The sequence below is a fragment of the Ipomoea nil genome, unplaced genomic scaffold (assembly GCF_001879475.1).
Source record: "Ipomoea nil cultivar Tokyo-kokei standard unplaced genomic scaffold, Asagao_1.1 scaffold0143, whole genome shotgun sequence".
Taxonomy (NCBI): Eukaryota; Viridiplantae; Streptophyta; class Magnoliopsida; order Solanales; family Convolvulaceae; genus Ipomoea; species Ipomoea nil.
The window spans coordinates 1,349,726-1,373,318 of NW_017616571.1; the positions used below are offsets into that span (position 1 = coordinate 1,349,726).

A 23,593-nucleotide genomic window follows, 5' to 3' on the forward strand; every position below is an offset into this window, starting at 1 on the left:
TGATATAAACTCCTTTGGTTTTGAAACACATTAATATATATTTTCACGCAACTTGTATGTTGCATGGACGCATATTAAAAATCACCTTATTAATTTATACAATTGATAATCATAATATGCGTCCACTTAGCCTTGAACGTGCTTTTTAAAAAATTTAATGTGCATTCATTTTCATGACAAATAAGTAATTGAAAGAAAAAAAAAAATTAAACATGAAAAATCTTAACATGTTTATAAACCACAGTTAATATGTTTTGATATTCGGTATTAATAAATACATTACAACTTGCTTAAGTTCATATCTTAATGTGCGTTCATTTGCATACTAAAATAACATGGAAAATAATAATTATTAAAAACAAATATAAAAAAAAAAAAAAGAATACAAATTCAAATAAATTAATGTGCGTTCAAAATCACCATTACGTGCGAGTTATTAAAATACAACGTGCGGGACCTCAGTTATTGATGTGCGTTCGTTTGAGTACCAATTAAAATAAATCATTTCTCTCATAACTCTTTAACATGCATCTCATATCTCTTTAATATGCATCTCAAATCTCTTTAATATGCGTCTCATATCTCTTTAATATGCGTCTCAAATCTCTTTAATATGCTTCTCGTATATCTTTAATGTGCGTCGCATATATCTTTAATATGCGTCTCATATCTCTTTAATGAGCGTCCGTCCGTCTAACACTTACTATGCGTGCATGTATTACACAGTGTGCTTCAAAAATATAACTTAACGTGCTCCATTTTCATAACCAAGTAAACTAGATCAATTTTCTGAGATAAAAATATATATATATATAGATCCACGAGAAATAAATACTATATAACAACTGAGAATGGAAAAAGATTTGCAAACAAAAACAATGGACACCGCAATGCTAAACGATCGAGAGACGATAAACAACTGAACGATTCTTTGAAAAACAAAAACAACGGCGACGGCAATGCGAACGACGATAGAGAACAGCGATGAAGGTTAATTTATTCAAAATTACTAAAATTTATTCAAAATTACTAACTTGTCCCTCAGTACGCGAATACAATAAAAAATACGCGAATTTCAAACTTTGAGATCAACGGTCAAGATATTTTAACTCATTAAAAATGAACAGCATCCTTTCAACCACACCTAATAGTGCCAACTGCACCAGAACCCGAACCTAACATATATATATATATATATATATATATATATATATATATATATATATATATTATTTTGGATTTTTGAACGGGTCAGATGAATATTTGCCAAACCCTACTCGATTTTATGTTATCCGGCACATAAAGGATCGCAGTTCGATTTTCCCCTTTGGATTCAAATATCCACCCCGAATTGCATGGTGAGTTTATGGTAGGACAGGTTAGTCGGGTTGGACTAGGGTATTGCATAGCCCTAATGAGCACATCAATACTCTTTGATTTAGCTACATTTTTTACTAAGGGTGTGTTTGGAAACACGAAAAATGATTTCTGGAAATCATTTTCCGGGTTTTCAGTGTTTGGATGTGCCTGAAAAATCAAGTCAACGGAAATCATTTTTCGTTGATTTTGGAAAACATGCTTGTTTTGGAGGAAAATAACTTCCCATATTTTTTTTGGGAAGTCATTTTCCAACTTTTACAGCAACACCACAATACCACCACTACTACCACCAACACCATCACCATCACCACCACCCCCGTCGCCACCACCGCCACCACCATACCACCGCAACTACCACCACGTACTGCAACCACCACCACCACTGCCACTACCGCTATACTACCCCAGTTATTATTATTACTCCGTATTATTATTATTATTATTGTTGTTGTTGTTGTTGTTGTTTTGAATTACAAAACTTTGGTTAATTATTTTGATATCGTATTAGTTATTTTTTATTATATTTAAAATTGTTATTATATTATTATATATTATTATACATGTTATATTCTAAATAAAAAAATTCAAATGTTTTTTTTTTTTTTGAAAGTAAAAATTCAAATGTTTAATTATACAATTATACTCATTTTCCCGAAAATGAACTAAACACACTATTTAAGACAGCTTTTCAGAATGCAACCAAACACTGGAGACTAAAATGTTTTCTTGAAAATGACTCATTTTCGAGAAAACATTTTCCATAAGTCATTTTCCTGCTTTCCAAACGGATCCTAAAATAGTGATTACTAACACAATACATCATTCGAATCATTTCATCTTGTTTTACGTACAACAATACAGTTTATTTATATCATTCAAATTGAAAAGAAAAATAGTATAACAATATATAGGATTTATTCAATCTACTTGTATATGAAATTTGAAATTAAATGAGGTTGACAACAAGTGAACAACCATTATATTGTTTGTTGAGAACTGAGAAGGGATTGAAACATTAATTGTGGACGTTGGCAGAAAAGGGATTGAACCCAGATTTGAGAATGATTTCAAGTGGAGGAGTAAGTGGCTTTGGCATATGGTTCCACTCATACCAATCCCAACCCTCACAACAATCTGGTTCAACGTTCTCTGGAATCTGATGAGGATCCCTCAGTTCTGCTCGGATCATGAGTACTACGTAGTGGGATGGTTTAGCTTCGTTGTGAAACACATGGTTTATCACCTTCAGAGTCTCTATGTTCTTCAGCTCTAACCCTGCTTCTTCCATTACCTCTCTTGCTGCACACTCTTCAAAAACCTCCCCTGCAATTAAATGAACATATATTTACTCACAAGGACAAGTTTACCAATGCCTTTAGACAGTGATTACAGATTTCCTTCGTTACCTAAAAAAAACACATTAAGATCGAATGAATATATTAAGGTACGTACCAAATTCAAGGTGACCACTAGGAACGGAGAAACAAGAAGTGCCAGCACCGGCGAGGCGCTTTCCGACCAACACCTTCTCGCCTTTCAGTATGAAAACCGCCACTGCTACTTTAGGAACCTTATCACTGCTCATTTTCTAGGGTTTTAATTAGCTAAACCAAGTGGATAATATAATACTGCGTATAAGGTTGCACTTAATTGGTTGTGAATTTAGCTAAGTGGCTTGGTATGTTTGTTGGGTGTTTTAGCTCCTTTTTATAGTGCAGCAAAGGCCAAAGGCTGCATGCATGTGTCAGGTATCTGCAGCATACCTTCTTGGAACTATATATGAAGTCAATGAAAGACAAATTAAAGTATGTACTATAACTGTTTGTATTTCTAGAACTTTTAAGGTAAGAATTACGTTCTGATTACGAGGGCCTACGTGCATGCTGCTTTCCGTTTAGTAATACCACATAGTTTACAAATATTTAGGGTCCATGAGTCAATATATCCGGCGATTTATCTCTTTCACAAAATTTGCAAGACAAGAGTGAGCTGTTATATGTATTCAAATGAATTTTTGTAGTGAGTTTTTATATATTAATAATGAAAGCAAAATCTCAAAGTCTCACGAATCTTTATCTGTGAGACATGTTGTGAAAAATATAACATTTTTTTCATATAAGTAACTTCTTCAACTCATAAATGTTACATTTTGATTTAAAAAATATTATAATTTCATCAAAAGTATCACATTTTCATCATAAGTATTACACCAACAATCAATTTATCCATTATTAATATTATACGTTTCCTTATAATTAATAATCAATCAAGTATATATCCTGATTAATATTACACTTTTTCTCATATTCAACTCTTAAAATCCTAAATATTATATTTTGATTTAAACTATTAAATTTTTCTCAAAACTATCACACTATTCCTCGTAAGTATTACGTTTTTTCTTATAAGTAACAATCAGTTTATCTCTTATTAGTATTGTATTTTTATTATATGTATTACATTCTCATTTAGATCTAATACATCTTACGAATAAAAATTCGTGACACGATATCACAGGAGTGTGATACACCCAAAAATGAACTTTCATTTATGCCATCCTCGGAGTCAAAGTAATGTTAGAGATTTCAAAGTTGCCTGAAGATTGTTTAGAGTTATTTTTGCTTTTGGTCCCACGAGTATGAGACCATTTTCACATTTGTTTCTCGACTATTAAAATTTCTATTTTCGGTCCCACGACTTTTAAATCATTGCCACATTTGGTCCACGACTATTAAAATTTCATATTTGGTCCCACAACTTTAAATTAAATCCTTTCCGTCTTTGGTCCCCATCTATTAAAATTTTTAGATTTGGTTCCATGACATTTAAATCATTGCCACATTTAGTCCATCCAACCTACATTCTAATTATCCGTGATTAAATTTCATATAAGTAAATTATCTTAAGGATAAAATTGTTCTTTTTCTAATACATTTTTCTTGAACTTATTTTTTCTTCTCAAATCACTTTCTTCATTTTTTTCCCCAATGTGACTAATTAAAGTTATAAACTATACATTTTATCAACTTTATAACTTAATATGGTGTTGAACTAATGATATTATAATTACAAAATACAAATATTATATACAAACTTTAATAATGTTAATATCTAAGATAAATAAGTTAAAATTATATTGCAAATTTAAATTTACAAACGCTGAATATTTGTACAAAAAATTAAAAATTATTTAATTAAAAGGGATATTAGTAGTTAATTATGAGATTAGAGAATCACCCGACTAAATCTGGAAATTTTAATAGTTGGAGACTAAATGTGGAAAAGATTTAAAATTCGTGGGATTAAATCTGAAAATTTTAATAGTTGAGGATCAAATATGGCAATAATTGAAAAGTCGTAGAACCATATAAATTTTAATAGTTGGAGACCTACTATGACAAGGATTTAAAAGTTGTAAGGTTAAATCTGAAAATTTTAATAATTCGAGACTAAATGTAGAAATGGTATATTACTCATGGGATCAAAGTGGAAATAACTTATTATATTGGTTGTTGACGGTGGTGGCCTTCTTGAAAGGCGGCGTGGACCCACTTTAGATGCTCATATAGAGCTTCGGAGCTTCCTAAGAAGGTAAGTTGATTCTTCTGAAAATTTATGGCTATTTAATTTTAAAAAATAAAATTTAAAAGTATTTTAACACGAGAAAAAAATTTAATACACTATTATTTATTAAAAAAAGTATTGGCAGACACATGACTTGACTAATCAAAGGTGAAAATAATTAATTTAGCATGAATTGAGAAGACATATTAAGGCATCATCATTAGTGATTTTTGGGAAATTTTTGCAGCAAGCAACTTTAATAAGAGTAATTTTTTTTTTGAGGTGTCAACTAGGAGAGAGAGGATGGAGAGAGAAGAAGACAAAAGAGGGGAAAAAAAAAAAGAAAAAAGAAAATTTGACACAAAAAAAGGAAGGAAAAAAAAAACAAGGCAGTTAATGCGCCATTCGGCGCGTGCACTGCATGTGCCCGGCTGGGCATTATATGTGTCTGAAACGCACACAAACACTACTAGAAATTATGGAATTTCCGACCACTTGAAAGTGATCTTAAATCAAGTCGAAAGCTTTGTTCCGACCACCTTTGGTATTCGGAAAAACCTTTATTGCTATTTCAGACCACTTTTTAATTTTAACTTGATTTAAGATTATTTTTAGGTGGTCGGAAATTTCATAATTTCCAACCGTGAAAGGAGCTGATTTTTACTTAGACAATCGGGCCCTACCATATGTAAATATGGCTTGAATTTGGTCGCGTGCGAAGCAACCATTGGCATAACATGTCTCATAGATGAGGAAGCCTAAGACATGCAGTGAGTTTTTGCCTTCATTATTAATACATAACAAAAATAGATAAAGATAAATTAGTCATTATTTATAAAACTCACTGCAAAAATTCATTTTAATACATAACAGCTCACTCTTGTATTGCAAATTTTATAAAAGAGATATAAATCCCAGGATATATTCGCTTATGGTCATGGACCCAAAGACTTGTAAACTATGTGGTATTACTAAACGGAAAGCAGTATGCACATATGCTCTCGTAATCATAACGTAATTCTTACCTTAAAAGTTCTAGAAATACAAACAGTTACAGTACATACTTTAATTTGTCTTTCATTGACTTCATATATAGTTCCAAGAAGGTATGCTGCGGATACCTTATACATGCATGCAGCCTTTGGCCTTTGCTGCACTATAAAAGGAGCTAAAACACCCAACAAACATACCAAGCCACTTAGCTAAAATTCACAACCAAGTGCAACCTTATACGCAGTATTATTATCCACTTGGTTTAGCTAATTAAAACCCTAGAAAATGAGCAGTGATAAGGTTCCTAAAGTAGCAGTGGCGGTTTTCATACTGAAAGGCGAGAAGGTGTTGGTCGGAAAGCGCCTCGCCGGTGCTGGCACTTCTTGTTTCTCCGTGCCCAGTGGTCACCTTGAATTTGGTACGTACCTTAATATATTCATTCGATATTAATGTTTTTTTTTAGTAACGAAGGAAACCTGTAATCACTGTCTAAAGACATTAGTAAACTTGGCCTTGTGACTGAATATATGTTCATTTAATTGCAGGGGAGGTTTTTGAAGAGTGTGCAGCAAGAGAGGTAATGGAAGAAGCAGGGTTAGAGCTGAAGAACATAGAGACTCTGAAGGTGATAAACCATGTGTTTCACAACGAAGCTAAACCATCCCACTACGTAGTACTCTTGATCCGAGCAGAACTGAGGGATCCTCATCAGATTCCAGAGAACGTTGAACCAGATTGTTGTGAGGGTTGGGATTGGTATGAGTGGAACCATATGCCAAAGCCTCTTACTCCTCCACTTGAAATCATTCTCAAATCTGGCTTCAATCCCTTCTCTGCCAACGTCCAGAATTAATGTTTCAATCCCTTCTCAGTTCTCAACAGACAATATAATGGTTGTTCACTTGTTGCCAACCTCATTTAATTTCAAATTTCATATAAAATAAATCCTATATATTTTCATAATATTTTTCTTTTCAATTTGAATGATATAAATGAACTGTATTGTTGTACGTAAAACAAGATGATATGATTTGAATGATGTATTGTGTTAGAAATCACTATTTTTAGTAAAAAATGTAGCTAAATCAAAGAGTATTGCTATGCTCATTTGGGCCATGCAATAACCGTCCAACCCGACTAACCTCTCCCACCCGAAACTCACCATGCACTCTGGGGTGGATATCCTAGTTTGAAGGGAAAATTCGAACCGTGATCCTTTATGTGTCAGATAATATAAAATCGGGTGGGTTTGGCAAATATTCACGGATCCTCGAAAATTCAAAATTATATATATAGACTTCTGCTCAAATGCGGTCTCGCCCGTGCTGTGAGTGCAGCCATTTAAACTTCTCCTATGTAATCTTTCATTGATATACTTTAAATTACTTATTTAAATACAAATATTGTGCATTAAATCAGCCGTGCAACAGAGACTTTGGGAATCCGGGAGGCATTGAGGTGGTTGAACGAGATGCAGGTGACGGTGGTGGATATTGAGATGGATGTGAATGTGGCGTTTGATGCTTTGCACGGGTGTGGTAGAGTCTATAGTTGATTTGCATTTCTATTTTGTTAAACGTTCAGCGAATCAGGTTGTCCATGTAGTAATTAGGGGATCTGGTTCTATGTCGGATCGTGTTGTCTTGTTTGATATTCCTCCTACTTTTATTGTAAGCGCTTTGGCTTTAAAAAAAAAAAAATCAATCGGGCGCAATGCACATGTAAAAACTAATAATATAAAAATGTTGAGCTACATATATTACAAAGGTTTTAAAAGTAGGTCCGTAAAATCCACAGATGGAATACAACCCCTTAATTCATTCTACAATTAAAACGAGCTGTAAAATTAATTGTTTAAATTTGATTATAATTCATTTTGCCTCAAGCCCTCAAATTTCATCACTCTACTGAGGCTCAACTCACGACCTCGAATATAAAAGTCCAATTCAAATGCCATATCTGCAAAAATTGATTCTGTTTAATCGCTCCGAAATTATTTTTGATTACCAAAATTCTATAAATCGCATACCATATATAATGTATAAAAAACACCAAACCAAACAACCCTCAAAACAATTTTTTTGTTTTAATATTTTTTTAAAAAACTGTTACCTGTTGTTTTCAAAAAAAAAAAAACTGTTACCTAAAATTGCGCAGCAATCGCCACTTGTAACCATCTCGCTTCCCCCTCCGCTCTCCTCTCCACGGTAAAGAAAATATATGACCTCAATTCATAAAGCCTAAGAGACGAGCTTCCACACTCACTTTCCTTCACAACCTCCACCTTCCTCTTCTCCACATACACGTACGCCATCTATACGTAACAATGACGGACATCACCGACGACATCGCCGAGGAGATATCGTTCCAGAACTTCGAGGACGACTGCCGCCTGCTCCAGAGCCTTCTCAACGATGTGCTTCAGAGGGAGTTGGGTCCCAAGTTCATGGATAAAGTTGAACGGACTCGTTGCCTCGCTCAGGTGTGTTTATTTGCTTTCATTTCCATCATCCTTCTGTTTCTGTTTTCTGTTTTCTGTTTATACGCGTTATTGTAGGTGATTTGGATCGGATTACTGTTTTTCGTGAATTATGTTAGCGTTGATTGATTTTGGATTTTATGATGGTTTGATTGTTTAATTTATTTCAGTCATAGATATTAGATGTAGATGATGCCTCACTGGACCTCTTTAGCTTCTGGTATGAGGCATAGTGTATGCTACATTCACGAATTTCACGTTATGTATTGAAATCATACTGGTCGATAGTATACATTATGCATGGCTACTCAATTTTCCATATACTTGCAGCTTTGTTTTCAACTTGTATGTAGTATCCAGTTATTGTCTGAACTTTTAGATTTTGATGTTTCACCGCGCTTTTGGTGCATACTTATGGAACAATGTTTATGAATTCAGAGTGCATGCAACATGAGAATAGCAGGGATTGAAGATACAGCATACCATCTGGAGAAACAATTGGCTTCAGAACTGTCTAAAATGACACTCGAGGAAGCTCTGTCGCTTGCTCGCACATTTAGTCACTATCTCAGTTTGATTGGAATTGCAGAAACTCATCACAGGTGATTTGCTGCTTGTTTAAATTGTTCAGTTCAATTCAATTTTTGTCCCATGCGTGGGAATGTTATTTGGTATTACAAGAAAATACTGCAAAATTAGAGCTTCAGTACTGGTTTTACATTCTCTTACTTTCAATTGCTATGTTACTCTTTCAGAATTTTTACATTTGCAACATTGTGAAATGCTTTTTCACCCGAGGATTTTTAGAGTTTTGACATATGCAGTACTGAAAAGCAACTCCTTTATTTTCCCTCTTTTTGTGGGTTTTCTCCTCTTGCCTATTCATAGTGATTTTCCCTAACTTTGCAGAAATTTCTGCCATGCTATATCAGATAGTTTAATCATTCTGTATGACAATTCTTCATTTATGTATGTAATACAAGTTGAGGAGTTTACTGAATCTGAAAAACAAACTGACATGTAATCTACCAGAGTGAGAAAAGGACGAGGTGTGCCACAGTTATCAAAATCTTGTGATGACACTTTCAGTCAACTACTTCAAAGTGGTGTTTCCCCTGATGAACTGTACAACACTGTTTGTAAGCAGGTGAGCAATGTTCTTTTTTGTTTTGCTTTTTAAAATAATTTTTACAGGTAAATTCTACCCTGAAGTTTATAGTATCTCATATTGATTGTTACTAGTTTACTACAAGATTTGTTGTTGACTTCTTTTTTCAGGAGGTTGAGATTGTACTTACTGCACATCCCACTCAAATAAACCGCCGTACCTTACAGTACAAACACATTCGAATTGCGGTACATTTTCTCTAGTATATTTCGTACTCACACAACTCTATAACTTAGAACTCAAAATCTCCCTCTGTTTTCAGTCTCAAGATTTTAATCTTTGCAGCACCTTTTGGAGTACAATGAACGACCTGATCTTGGAATTGAAGATCGAGATATGCTGATTGAAGATTTGGTGGGTGTTTTTCTTAGGGTGATTTGATACAAGGAAATCCTAAGAAGTCAAAGCTATTAGAAATTTCATTCATCTACTGTTTTTGTTGTTAATAGGTGAGAGAGATAACTTCAATATGGCAAACAGATGAGCTTAGGCGCCACAAACCCACCCCAGTTGATGAAGCCCGGGCTGGTAACCTATTGGGAAACTATAATAAATTTTGGCTTTATATATTTTTCTTCAAATTCCAGAAAGATAACCCCTGAAAACTTTCAGGCTTAAATATTGTTGAGCAGACACTCTGGAAAGCAGTGCCACATTATCTACGCCGTGTCAGCAATGCTCTGAAAAAGGTTATGACCACCATTCAAATTAGACCACCATATTGTTCTTCTTGTTATTTAGACCACCATTCAAATTAAATTTTAAGAAGTTTATGACAAGCCCGGCATTATTCTTTTCAGCATACTGGAAAACCTCTTCCAATGACATGCACACCAATAAAATTTGGGTCTTGGATGGGGGGTGATAGAGATGGAAATCCAAATGTGACATCAAAGGTAATGTTTTGAATGCTAATATCTCACTTGTCTTGTATGATGTTAACCTCTCCTACAATTCAGTCTAAATAGGAAGAAGCATACCCTGTTTTTAAAGGAAATGAATCCACTTGTTTTGTTTGGGAGAATATTTATAACAAAAAGAATAAAGATCTCTATAAATGAGGAATGGTTTAAATGCTCTTGCTTATCCCATTTTAGCTTATGAGCTTCTTCTCTTATTGTCATATCCTTATTTCTGTCAGTGAATATCCTGAATATCGAGTCCTCCAAAAACAAACAAACTTTTTGCACCAGCACATAAACATAGCGTGTTTAGTGGCTACTTTTTGTGGATTCCAACTTTCTTTTAATTTTTACAGTTTATTTTGCTACTGCTGTGTTACTATTGTTCAATTTAATATATGTTGTCGGCAAAAGCTAAAGAGAGGCTGGAATAGGCTGTAAGCCTCTCATAAAAACATGTCAACTGGAAGTTCCTATTCGTTGTCTTGTTCTTACACAAATGTCTTTCTTTTGTTTTAGGTCACAAAAGATGTCTCTCTTTTGTCCAGATGGATGGCCATTGATCTCTATGTAAGAGAAATTGATACTCTCAGGTTTGAACTTTCAATGAACCAATGCAGTGACAGATTATCAAGATTGGCACATGAAATCTTAGAAAAAGGTCTGCCTTGTGAATCCTTTTCTTTTGAAACTTTGCTTAGAGGCACTTGGATATGGTAGATTAATTACTGAAGGTGCAAAGTGTAGTATTAAGGTATTCAACTTAGATTGTAAATTAAGATTAGGATTCATCAATGTGGTTAGGAAAGTAAATACTATTGAATTAGATGTATCTCCAGATTTAATAGATGGTTAGTGGTAGTGTGGGTCAAACCTCTACCAAAAGAGAGTAAAATAGTGGTAAATTTTCAAATGTCAAATTTGACCTAAATGAGCAGCCAACCTAACCTGTGTTTTGATTGTTACATGAACCTTGCTCAGAAAATGCAGCTGAGGATCGTAATGACAGGAATCAGCCTTCAATTTTGAGTCAGTCGAAACACCAGGCCCCACATGCTCTACCTTTTCCTTCGCAGCTCCCAACTGGAGCTGATCAACCCTCTTTTACAGGTTTGGTTCTGTTTTTGTGAGTTCTGTTTCAAGAAACAAACATGACCATACTTGCAAGGTGCTGGATTAATTCATAGTTCCAGGGTGAAAGCTGTCATCAGTGTAACACCTCAAACCAACATTTGTTACCTGACTTACCTCTTACAGACTCAAAACTCTGTAGATCTTAAATGGCTTGAATAGTAGGGGCAGTAAAGATGAATCATATTTTCATTGGTTATTTATCTGCCCATTTCAGTTGAGTCTCGCTATCCTCGGTTGGATGTTCCTGGGACGGAATTCAAGCCAATAAATCGTCAGGTGAAGCTGTTTCTGCAACACCTTTGATTTACATGTGTATACACACACAAATGAACACATTGTTGCATGCTATGTTATCAAATGGGCACTTATATTTTTATCTTACCTCTATGTTTTGAATGTCATGCACATCCTTCTACAGGATGGTCAAGCTCCTCCTCCAAGAGCTCTTTCTTCTGATTCCCTTATCCAAAAAGCAAATATAAATGGCAATGCTCCTGCTCCAGCAGTTACACGCGTTGCTTCCTTTAACTCCAGTCAGATTGCTGCTCAAAGGAAGCTTTTTGCTGAATCTCAGATTGGAAGAACCAGCTTTCACAAGCTTCTGGAACCAAGCTTGTCTCAAAAGCCTGGAATGGCCCCTTACAGGATTGTCCTTGGAGATGTAAAAGAAAAGGTACCAACACAAGAAATGGGTGGAATCTTTAAATAATGTTTTTGAAATTTTGAAATTAACACTGAGGAATTGTAGAGAAACATTGTTACAATTTGGTGGGGTCAAACCAGTTATATTCTCATGGCTTAGCTATGGTGCTATGACTGTGAAAATGTTTTACCAGACAAATGAAGATAAAATGATTCTCAAAGATGATGTTAACAGTTGACTAACTTGAAGATGTTGAGGTAAAGGAGACTGGCTATCACCTAAATTAAAGTGCAGAACACTATTTATAAAATGGGCAAATACTATTGTCTTTTGAATTGATTTTTGACAAGTTTAACTTCCAGCTTCATTGAATAATAAATGCATTTAAGGTTTAACAAGTGAGGATTTTCATTATTCCATGTGCGCTTTCCTTGCAAACTATGCCTTTTGCAATGGTAAAGCATGAGTTTACATATTCAGAAATTTCAGTCTTGAGCTGTGCTCTGTTTGTGTCATTCAGTTGCATAATATATCCTTTTCGTAACCAGCTCCTGAAGTCACGGAGGCGGCTTGAACTACTACTTGAGGATCTTCCTTGTGAGTATGATCCTTGGGATTATTATGAAACATCAGATCAGCTTCTTGAACCACTACTACTGTGCTATGATTCACTGGTAAAAATGAGATCTCTTTGCATTCTCAATAATGCCTTTCCTTTATTTCTTCCTTCTATGAAGATACGAATGATCATCAGCATAGTTATTTTTTTTGTCATAGACCAAAAGACTAAATCACTATTTTATGCAGCAATCATGTGGATCCGGGGTTCTAGCAGATGGTAGGCTTGCTGACTTGATCAGGCGACTTGCTACTTTTGGGATGGTATTGATGAAGCTTGACCTTCGTCAGGTATACAGCATGATATTCTTGTTCTTCTTTTTAATATATTATTATTATTATTATTATTATTATTATTATTATTTTGCCAAGGTACTTTAGGGGGAATATATCCTTACAGTTTCTGTAATGCACCAGGAATCTGCCCGGCACTCTGAGACGCTTGATGCAATTACCGGATACCTAAACATGGGTACATATAGTGAATGGGATGAAGATCGTAAGCTGGAATTTCTGACTAGAGAGTTGAAAGGGAAGAGGCCTTTAGTCCCTCTAAATATAAAGGTTGTGTGCTTGCATGAGATTAAAATACATGCCTTTGCTCCATATATATTCCATTGTTGCAAAATTCGGTCTAGGCGTCCCTAGACTGTGGCAATTTCTCCCTTAGGCGCTCGTCTAGGCAACAGGCCGCCTTGCGCCTAACTCGGCCAACTCGATCGAACTTGGCCAAGTTAACTCGTCCATTTCGATCTAGTTGCCGAGTTAACCCGCGGTCGGCTCGGCCTTCCTATATATATATATATATATATATATATATATATATATATACACCCGCACATGTGCACTGCTTCCATTTTTTTAGTTAGCCGCATAGGCGCCGCCTAGACCGCCTAGGCGCTAGGCACTACTTTACCGCCCGACTAGCGTCTAGTGCCTACTGCAACCATGACTATGAGTCATAATAACTAGAAAACAAACTAAATGACACAAACACAAACTCCACTTCCTATGAAAAGGTTATATTGTAAGAAAATTTGCAATTCCTTCTTTCTAAGTACCCAACCCCCACTTTCTGCTTACCTCCTTGTCATTCAAGCATCACCCAACTGTACAGGTACAGACTTCTGTTACAGCTATCGTTTCACTGATGGTTTCACTTAGTAAAGAGCTGTTTTTCTAGTGTTAGGATTTCTACTTTGTCCACTTAAATAACTTTTTTAACATCACAATGTTTTATTATTATTTTTTTTTTCTTTTTCTATTTTCTTGTAAAGGTTGCTCGTGATGTCAAAGAAGTCTTGGACACCTTTAGGGTTGCAGCTGAATTAGGGAGCGACTCACTTGGAGCGTATATTATCTCCATGGCCTCAAATGTATGAACATGTACTCTCATGTATTTTGGTGTTGTTGTTATTATCATCATCATCATTACATATTACAGATGCATGCATACATGATTACAAACTTTATATGGAGTATTATTATTATTAATTATTAATGTTGTTTTTATGCATTACACACACTTCTTTTCCCATAACAAAGACACTACCAGTATGGCAGTATTAATGTTTGCATAAATCTGCTTATTTGTAGGCTAGTGATGTCCTTGCTGTGGAGCTTTTACAGAAGGACGCACGCCTTGCTGTTGCTGGTGAACTGGGCAAACCATGTCCTGCTGGAACGTAAGAGTGAATTGTTACTTTGTTGTGGTATCAATAATTAACTTTAGACAAAAATTGCTCCTATCTCTGTTTATTCCTCCATGAGACTGATGATACAGGATAGATAATAGCTGAACTTATCTAATTCAATTCTTAATCACAAACTAGTTTAATTTGGTCATATGATTCTATTGAAATAGACTTCGGGTGGTTCCCCTGTTTGAGACTGTGAAGGACTTGAGGGAAGCTGGGTCAGTAATAAGGAAATTACTATCAATTGATTGGTACAGAGAGCACATTATAAAGAACCATAATGGGCATCAAGAGGTACCTTACCTATATATCTTTGCGCATTAATCAATCAATTTACTATATTGGTTTCATTTCCTGCTTTCTGTGCATAGGTGATGGTTGGCTATTCTGACTCTGGGAAAGATGCTGGCCGCTTTACTGCTGCATGGGAGCTATACAAAGCTCAAGAAGATGTTGTTGCTGCATGTAATGAATTTGGTATTAAGATCACTTTGTTCCATGGCCGTGGAGGAAGCATTGGCCGTGGTGGTGGTCCAACATATCTTGCCATCCAGTCCCAGCCACCTGGTTCCGTTATGGTTAGTCTGTCTGTCTACCAGCATTCAAACTGCATGATACTTTAATTACTCTTAGATTTTCTGATTGTTATGGCCAAGAACTTATTTGGCTAATTTTTTGATGATAAAATCAACAGGGTACACTCCGGTCAACTGAACAAGGAGAAATGGTTCAGGCAAAATTTGGACTACCTCAGGTGGCTGTTCGGCAACTTGAGATCTACACAACAGCAGTGCTACTTGCTACCTTACAGCCACCACAACCACCTAGAGAACAAAAGTGGCGCAGTTTAATGGAAGACATCTCAAATATTAGTTGCAACAGTTACCGAAGCACAGTGTATGAAAACCCAGAGTTCCTCACTTACTTTAATGAAGCTACACCTCAGGCTGAGCTTGGCTATCTCAATATTGGAAGCCGACCATCACGAAGAAAGAGCTCAGTAGGCATTGGGCATCTCCGTGCAATTCCATGGATATTTGCATGGACCCAAACCCGATTTGTTCTTCCTGCTTGGCTCGGAGTGGGAGCAGGCCTGAAAGGGGTTTGTGACAAAGGACATACCAACGACTTAAAAGAAATGTACAAAGAATGGTCCTTCTTCCAGTCCACAGTTGATCTCATAGAGATGGTTTTGGGAAAGGCAGACAGCCCCATAGCAAAGCATTATGATGAAGTCTTGGTGTCTCCAAACCGGCAAGCACTTGGTTCAGCACTAAGGAGCGAACTTCTGTCAACAGAAAACTATGTGTTATTGGTCACTGGACATGGGAAGCTGTCTGACAACAACCGGAGTCTGCGCAGGTTGATTGAGAGCAGGCTTCCGTATCTGAATCCTCTGAACATTCTTCAGGTGGAGGTATTAAAGAGGTTGAGGCGCGATGATGATAACAACAAACTTCGAGATGCGTTGCTTATTACCATCAATGGAATTGCTGCTGGCATGAGGAACACTGGCTAAATTCTAGTCGACCGGCCTATTGCAATGACACATATAACAGGGTAGATAACCGATGCGGTTATCATGAGACTACTCAACTAGTTAGTGATGAACATCTAGTAGATATATAATATATATATGCTTCCACATTCATTCATCTGCTTATAAGATGATATGATCGTTGTTGATCTTGATATTGTACGGTTTTGGCGTCTTCAAATGTGTTTTTTCCATTAATTAAGATTATATATGCAGTTCCATTCGAAAGAATAACTGAGTGCTCTAGCTTTCGTGGTTTAATTTATACCCACTGCTGTTGCCTTTTTCATTTATTTTCTTTATCTTGTGACAAAATGTAGAATCACTTGAGTCATTGGTGAGATTTGATCCTTGGTCTCTTGTAAAATATTTTACCTCTGCAATAAGTTGTATTGCTAATTCTTTATAACATGAATGTGTGTTTTTCTTTTATCTTCTCTTTTTTCTTTTTTCCCTGTTAATTTTGTGGAATCGTTATGCCTTTTTGGAATTGATGTACCTGTGTTAGAATTTAATTCGCGAATTGCTAATAGTTTCTTTAGATTTCAAAAGTTTCGATTCCTTGTGAATATATGTGATGTCCAAATCTGTTATGGTCCTTCAAAGTCAATGCTAAAACTTTGGACCACATTGGAATTGATAACCAAAAATCCCCTTAATCCACCTTTTTTATTGTTGCATCATTCTCACCACCTTTTTCAAACACTCTACTTGTTCTTTCATGGAAATTGGTTTAGTCATGAAGTAAATCAGAATCATCTATCGTACCATAATAGATAAGCATTTAAATATATATTTTCCCAATGTCTCAATCAAGAACACCTTGATCGAACCCTTATTTAGGACATGGTGGCTGGTAGTTTGTAAGCCCCAAACAAGCAAACTGATTAATCAATAAAGTGGTCTTAATCAAAAGGTACTTTTATAAGATAATGTGGTATTTTTACGGTTTTTGAGGATTCAATTCAAGCAAATTGATGAATATTTATATAAAACCCACTTCAAGTTTTTAAGCCAACAAACATGGCATGGTTGCATGGACCTGGAGCAAAGCAGGTGAACTCAGAGTCGGCTCCGGAGTCGACTACGTTGTGGAGGTGTGAAGGCCAGGGGCGAACTTGAGAGGATGCAATTCAAGATTGGCATCGAGGTCGGTGTCTGCGCATGGGGTCTCTGTTAGCAATATTAATATTTTATGTGTATATTAGCAATATTATTGGTTGTATTTTAGTCAATAGTCCTAGCCTGAATAGTTTATGTTATTTCTCCTATAGGACTCTAGCGTTCTCAGCTCTGTAATCTGATTGAATTTATTATTTTGAATTTGAAATCCCATCTCATCTGGTATCAGTTGCGATAGGACTGCGATTCTCTTTCATATTCGTTTCCGCTCTCTCTCACCACTCTATCGATGGCTTCGAATTCATCCGAACAACCAATCATCCCCGCCGCACCCAATGTGCCGGCGACACCAAACCCGCTCTCAGCTGCGCATCATTTTGTTTCTATGAAATTAACAACGCGCAATTACCTCTTCTGGAGAACACAACTTCTCCCTTTTCTCCGTGGCCGGACTACTGGGATATATTGATGGCAGTCTCCCGTGTCCTCCGGAGACTATCTCTGTCACCTTGGCCTCCGGTGATGCCGCGGCAACGACAACCACGACTCTGAATCCCGCGCATGCTGCCTGGGTCCAACAGGACCAATCAATTTTATCACTGCTGATTTCCTCATTCTCGGACGAAGTCATGCATCACGCGCTCGGCCGGAACACCGCCAAAGAAGTCTGGGAGTCGGTCACATCCGCATTGGCATCAACTACCCGAGCCCGCTGTCTGAGTCTTCTCGGGCAGTTTCAAACTTTGCGCCAGGGAGGAAGCTCACCGGCGAAATATCTTGGCAAAGCCCAGACTATTGTTGAAGCACTCGCGCTGGCCGGACGGCCTCTGTCTTCGGATGAACAAATCCTGTACGTGCTGCGTGGACTACGGCCAGAATTCCGAGCGATGGCCAGCTCGCTCACTGTCTCCGGCAGCCCCGTCTCCTTGTCACAACTCGCCGATCATCTACAGGCGCAGGAGTTTATCCACTCCGATGACTTTGCAGTCGAGTCCGGCGCAGGAGGTAGTCCGTCGGCGTTCTTTGCGGGGCGTGGCAGAAATAGCGGCTATCACGGATCGGTTGGCCGCGGTGGTTCCGGCGGCCGCGGACGGCATGGTCGTGGCAGGGGGAACAACAACGGCCGAGGGCGCGGCGGCACACCCCGTTGCCAAATCTGCAGATCACACGACCATACGGCCGTGTATTGTTTTAAACGATATACGGAGCGTCCACAACCGAATGCAGGTCAGGCTAATATTGCAGTGGCCGGTGAACCTCAGGTAGCCGATGCCTGGTACCCGGACACGGGTGCCTCGTCTCATGCAACTCCAGATGAACAGATGTTGCACCATTCCGAGGCGTACAATGGCGGGGACGTACTCAAAGTTGGCAACGGCGCAGGTTTGGATGTTTCCCATGTGGGTCATGCAGTAATCCCATCCCGGTCTAAAAATCTACAAATGTCAAATATCTTACATGTCCCGAATCTGACTTTACCATTGCTTTCTGTTTATCGTTTTGCTAATGAAAACGATGTGTTTTTCGAATTTCATAAAGATTTGTTTCTTGTGAAGGATTCCAGCACCCAAACAATTCTACTTAAAGGGCCAACCTCGGGCGGGTTATACAAGCTACTGGTTCCCCGGTCTCACTTTGCGTTTCTCTCTGCCCGAGCGTCGTCACAGGTGTGGCATCAACGGTTGGGTCACCCTCAACATGAAGTCCTCCAGCGTGTCTTAAAAAGCTGCTCAGTTTTGCCAAATAAAACAAGTTAGTCAATAATGTGCACCGCATGTCAACTCGGAAAATCAGCACGTTTTCCACTAGATAGAGTTTCAAACACTAGTCAAAATATTTTAGATTTATTGTACACGGACATCTGGGGTCCGTCTTCTGTTATTAGTAATTCGGGTTTTCGTTACTTTGTCCTTTTTGTAGACGATTACTCGCGGTTTTGCTGGTTTTATCCGCTAAGATTAAAATCATACATATATAAAACGTTCAATTTATTTCGGGCAATGGTAGAACGACGGTTTTCCCGTTCTATCAAAGCCATTCAGTCTGACTTGGGCGGCGAATATCGCCGATTACACACAGTTTTCTAGTCTCTTGGCATAACTCACAGGCAGTCTTGCGCCTATACACACGAACAAAATGGTCGTGTTGAGCGCCAAAACCGACACATTGTCGAAACCGGCTTAGCTTTATTACCTGAAAGCTCAACTCCCCTTCAATATTGGGATTATGCTTTTCAAACAGCAGCCCATTTAATCAACTACTTGCCATCTTCAGCCATACAGTTTCAAACGCCCTATTCCCGTTTATATAACACCCAACCCACATATAACTTTTTCCGTGTCTTCGGTTGCCGCTGTTATCCCTATTTGCGGCCCTACAATCGCCATCAAATGGAATATCGGTCGGCACCATGCGTCTTCTTAGGTTACCCAGTCTCTTATAGGGGGGTACCGCTGCTTAGACTTATCCACGGGAAAGATCTTTATCTGCCGTCATGTCCGGTTTGATGAGTCCACTTTCCCCTTTTCTATGCAGGCTTCTCTACAGGTTACTGATGAGTAACCTATCAATACACCCTGGGGTTCAAGTCCTGTTGTTGTTAATACTCCGGCTCCACCACCGCCAATGGAGTTACCCATGGCACAGGAACCGCCTCAAATGGCTATAGAGGCTGCCCCAGCTCCAACTCGGAGAAAACGGAGGACCACTACTAAATCATCCCAGAGCGAAGGGCATGTCATGCGCACTCGGCGTAAGACTCATGGAACAGATGAGCAGTTTCAGGCACTCACTGTCACCACGGATCCCACATGTTACTCCTAAGCAGTTGGACATCCGCAATGGTGGGATGCCATGTACCAGGAGTTTAATGCACTACTGCATAACAACACCTGGAACCTGGTCCCGGCAACGCCGCACATGAATGTCATAGGCTGCAAGTGGGTTTTCCGCACCAAGCGTAAAGCTGATGGCTCAATAGAGCGCTACAAAGCGCGCCTGGTTGCCAAAGGGTTCAACCAAGTGGCTGGTGAAGATTTTTTTGACACATTCAGTCCGGTTGTTAAACCAACCACTGTTCGCATATTATTTTCTCTTGCAGTGTCTCACAAATGGACCATGCGACAACTTGATGTCCACAATGCCTTTCTAAATGGGCATCTATCCGAGACGGTTTACATGAAGCAGCCACCGGGATACGAGGATCCTGCACATCCGGATCACGTGTGCCACTTACAGCGTTCTCTTTATGGCTTAAAACAGGTTCCTCGGGCTTGGTTCAAGCGACTACATGAGTTCCTAATATCAACAGGTTTCCTTGCCTCCAAAACTGATGTGTCGTTATTTCACTACACCGACGGTGATTCCAGGGTGTTCTTACTCGTCTACGTAGACGATATTATTATGTTCGGCAACGACTCAGCGTTAATTGATTCCCTTTTACGGCGTCTCTCATCTACGTTCAAGATCCGGGACTTGGGCAAGCCCACCTTCTTCCTAGGCATTGAGACTTTGTCTGATGATGGTGGCTTCCTATTGTCTCAACGGAGGTATATGGCTGATGTTCTCTCACGTGCGGGTATGACCGACTGTAAACCCTTGGCTACTCCGGCTGCAGTCACTCAACCGGCTACACCAACACTTGACCCGTTCGACAATCCGACTCAATACCGCCGGATAGTAGGGGCTCTGCAGTACTTGACCATTACTCGGCCAGATCTTTCATTTTCAGTTAACAGGCTTTGTCAGTTCATGCATTCCCCCACACAGGATCATTGGGGTCTTCTCAAACGTGTCCTCCGGTATGTAAAAGGCACTCTCGACTACGGGCTACGTCTATCTCCATCATCATCTTCCGCTATACATGCGTTTTCAGACTCAGATTGGGCCGGCTGTACTATAGACCGAAAATCCACCTGTGGTTATGCGGTCTTCCTTGGGACTAACCTCATCTCCTGGCTATCTCGGAAGCAGCGCACGGTTGCACGCTCCTCAACAGAGGCCGAGTACAAAGGTCTTGCCGACGTAGCTGCTGAAGTTACCTGGGTCGTATCCTTACTCCGGGAGTTGGGTCTACATACTGGAGATCCCGCTACATTATGGTGTGATAATCTAGGGGCAACATACTTAGCCGCTAATCCTGTGTTCCACGCCAGAACGAAGCATGTCGAGATTGATTTTCACTTTGTCCGCGATAAAGTTTCTTCGGGGGAGTTCGTCGTCAACTTCATTTCAACCAAGGACCAGCTTGCTGACATCTTCACCAAACCCCTTCCAGCTCCGCGTTTTCATACTCTGAGGGACAAGCTCAATGTGGTTAGCATCCACCCTTGTGCTTGAGGGGGTGTGTTAGCAATATTAATATTTTATGTGTATATTATGCTTTAATATTATTGGTTGTATTTTAGTCAATAGTCCTAGCCTGAATAGTAGGAGACTATTATGTTATTTCTCCTATAGGACTCTAGCGTTCTCCAGCTCTGTAATCTGATTGAATTTATTATTTTGAATTTGAAATCCCATCATCTCAAGGTCAGTGTGTCCAAGATCTTGATGTCTGGGATTGATCACCGAAGTTGGCTAGGGGACTTTAGGGTCGACCTCCGGGGTCGGTTTACGGGATCGACCATGACGGTTGTTGGATAATGACTTGAGTAGCCGGTGACTGAATCATACAAAAGTTAGACAGTTAGTATAAATAGTCGAGTCATTGTCTAGTTTATGATACACTTTATTTCGTTCTAACATTCTAAATTCTCTGTGTCCTCCGAATACATTCGTTGTCATTCCTATTTCATTAATCTTATTAAGTTAATTGCACTTTTCGTCCCTAAATTATAGGGTAATTGTAGAATTCGTCCTTGAGTGTTGGTCATGTTTACTTTTTGTTCCTAAGTTATCAATGGCGTTGCACTTTTCGTCCCGGAGTTGATAATTATAAGATTTGTCCCTAATTGTTGGTCAGGTCATACTCACTTTTCGTCCATAAGTTATCGTTGACGTTGCATTTTTCGTCCCTTTAATAATAAAACATTCACTTCTACAAAACATAGCTACTACGGCCTTTTTTTTTACACATACACGGCGATTTTCGAAGTGTTGCGCGTGTAAGTGATTATCGTTGTAAATATACACTTTCTACAGCGGTTTTGAAAACCGTCGTGTATGTTAACTATATACGGCGGTTAAACAACTGTCGTGTATGTCAACTATATACGACGGTTATTTAATACTGTCGTCTATTAAGTGACGTAGTATAACACAATATATTGGACAGCGGTTATTTAAAAAACCGTTGTCTATTAAGTGAAGTAAAAATATTAATTAGGGTATATACGACGGTTATTTAAAAAACCGTCATCTATTAAGTGACGTAGTATAACAAAATATATTAGATGATGGTTATTTAAAAACCTCCGTCTATTAAGTGACGTAGTATACCATTTATGTAGTAGTGATTAGGATGAAATTTGCAATTTTAGTATAACTTAGGATGAAAAGTGCAACGCCAATGATAGCTTATTAGGGAGAAAAAGTGAGCATGATCAACACTTAGGGATGAATTCTACAATTACCCTATAACTCAGAGACGAAATGTGCAACGCCAATGATAACTTAGAGACAAAAAGTGAGCATGACCAAATTCTACAATTACCCTATAACTTAGGGACGAAAAGTGAAATTTTCCCTTAATTAATTCAAGCTCCGATTAATTTTTTCAATCACCAAAATAGTAATTCAAAACTGCAAAGGTTAAGAAGCAACACACTACAAGAAAAATGCACAGAGACAACTGTTTTTATTGAACTTTTTAATCGTTGTCTGCAGTGGCGGAGCCGGGATTTTTCTTCAGTGGGGGCGAAGAAGTAAGGAGAAAATAAATTCAAAAATGTTCAAATACAAATAAGATTGTTAAAATACAAAATAAATTATAAATTACAATACAAGGTTTGATGAACTACGTGATAATACTCTTCTACGGTCTCTCATATTTTGAAATCGTTGTAGAACTGCTTCATTTGAAACTTGATCAAAAATATCTTTTTCAACATACGGCACTAAGCAATCATTTAATAAATCATCGCCCATTCGGTTGCGTAAAGATGTCTTGATTAACTTCATAGCAGAAAATGCTCTTTCCACACTAGCAGTTGCAACCGGTAGGATCAAAGACAACTTTAAGCAAATACACCATCGTATAGTCCAAATGTCTTCCCGTTTCCACCATTTTTTTTTAGCTAAGTCATCAATACCATCCAATTTAGAGAAAGCAGGATTAGAAGTTACATCAATATAATAAGTTGTAGTTGGTTATCTAGTAATTGAACTTCAAGATCAGAAAAATCATTTGGATAAAA

At 38.0% G+C, this 23,593-nt stretch overlaps 4 protein-coding genes across 4 annotated transcripts; 3 read left to right on the top strand and 1 right to left on the bottom strand.

Moving 5' to 3' along the window:
* Positions 1 to 2,228: 2,228 nt before the first annotated feature.
* Positions 2,229 to 3,039, bottom strand: LOC109172398 (nudix hydrolase 1-like). The gene is made up of 2 exons (XM_019321572.1): positions 2,833 to 3,039; positions 2,229 to 2,703 (listed from the first exon to the last, which is right to left on the bottom strand). Exons 1-2 carry the CDS (start codon positions 2,963 to 2,965, stop codon positions 2,396 to 2,398), a joined length of 441 nt encoding a protein of 146 aa, XP_019177117.1. The 5' UTR covers positions 2,966 to 3,039; the 3' UTR covers positions 2,229 to 2,395.
* A 3,101-nt stretch (positions 3,040 to 6,140) lies between these two features.
* Positions 6,141 to 6,880, top strand: LOC109172459 (nudix hydrolase 1-like). The gene is made up of 2 exons (XM_019321622.1): positions 6,141 to 6,355; positions 6,483 to 6,880. The coding sequence occupies exons 1-2, from the start codon at positions 6,223 to 6,225 to the stop codon at positions 6,788 to 6,790; spliced, it is 441 nt and encodes a 146-aa protein (XP_019177167.1). The 5' UTR covers positions 6,141 to 6,222; the 3' UTR covers positions 6,791 to 6,880.
* Positions 6,881 to 8,066: 1,186 nt separating this feature from the next.
* Positions 8,067 to 16,344, top strand: LOC109171706 (phosphoenolpyruvate carboxylase 4-like). Its single transcript, XM_019320768.1, has 20 exons — positions 8,067 to 8,419; positions 8,855 to 9,018; positions 9,449 to 9,563; positions 9,695 to 9,772; positions 9,870 to 9,938; positions 10,034 to 10,112; positions 10,197 to 10,273; positions 10,385 to 10,480; positions 11,006 to 11,147; positions 11,468 to 11,596; positions 11,835 to 11,896; positions 12,039 to 12,293; positions 12,812 to 12,937; positions 13,071 to 13,172; positions 13,299 to 13,445; positions 14,159 to 14,257; positions 14,478 to 14,566; positions 14,746 to 14,872; positions 14,950 to 15,156; positions 15,273 to 16,344. Exons 1-20 carry the CDS (start codon positions 8,264 to 8,266, stop codon positions 16,095 to 16,097), a joined length of 3,144 nt encoding a protein of 1,047 aa, XP_019176313.1. The 5' UTR covers positions 8,067 to 8,263; the 3' UTR covers positions 16,098 to 16,344.
* A 1,522-nt stretch (positions 16,345 to 17,866) lies between these two features.
* LOC109172210 lies at positions 17,867 to 18,994 on the top strand. Its single transcript, XM_019321361.1, has one exon. The coding sequence runs from the start codon at positions 17,867 to 17,869 to the stop codon at positions 18,992 to 18,994; it is 1,128 nt and encodes a 375-aa protein (XP_019176906.1).
* Positions 18,995 to 23,593: the final 4,599 nt, after the last annotated feature.

Coding starts and splice junctions, on each gene's coding strand:
- LOC109172210 (XM_019321361.1), top strand. CDS start 17,867: ATGCATCACGCGCTCGGCCGGAACACCGCCAAAGAAGTCTGGGAGTCG.
- LOC109172459 (XM_019321622.1), top strand. CDS start 6,223: ATGAGCAGTGATAAGGTTCCTAAAGTAGCAGTGGCGGTTTTCATACTG. Junction 6,356..6,482: donor CAGTGGTCACCTTGAATTTG/GTACGTACCTTA, acceptor ATTTAATTGCAG/GGGAGGTTTTTGAAGAGTGT.
- LOC109171706 (XM_019320768.1), top strand. CDS start 8,264: ATGACGGACATCACCGACGACATCGCCGAGGAGATATCGTTCCAGAAC. Junction 13,173..13,298: donor TGAAGCTTGACCTTCGTCAG/GTATACAGCATG, acceptor GTAATGCACCAG/GAATCTGCCCGGCACTCTGA. Junction 13,446..14,158: donor TAGTCCCTCTAAATATAAAG/GTTGTGTGCTTG, acceptor TTTCTTGTAAAG/GTTGCTCGTGATGTCAAAGA.
- LOC109172398 (XM_019321572.1), bottom strand. CDS start 2,965: ATGAGCAGTGATAAGGTTCCTAAAGTAGCAGTGGCGGTTTTCATACTG. Junction 2,704..2,832: donor TAGTGGTCACCTTGAATTTG/GTACGTACCTTA, acceptor ATTTAATTGCAG/GGGAGGTTTTTGAAGAGTGT.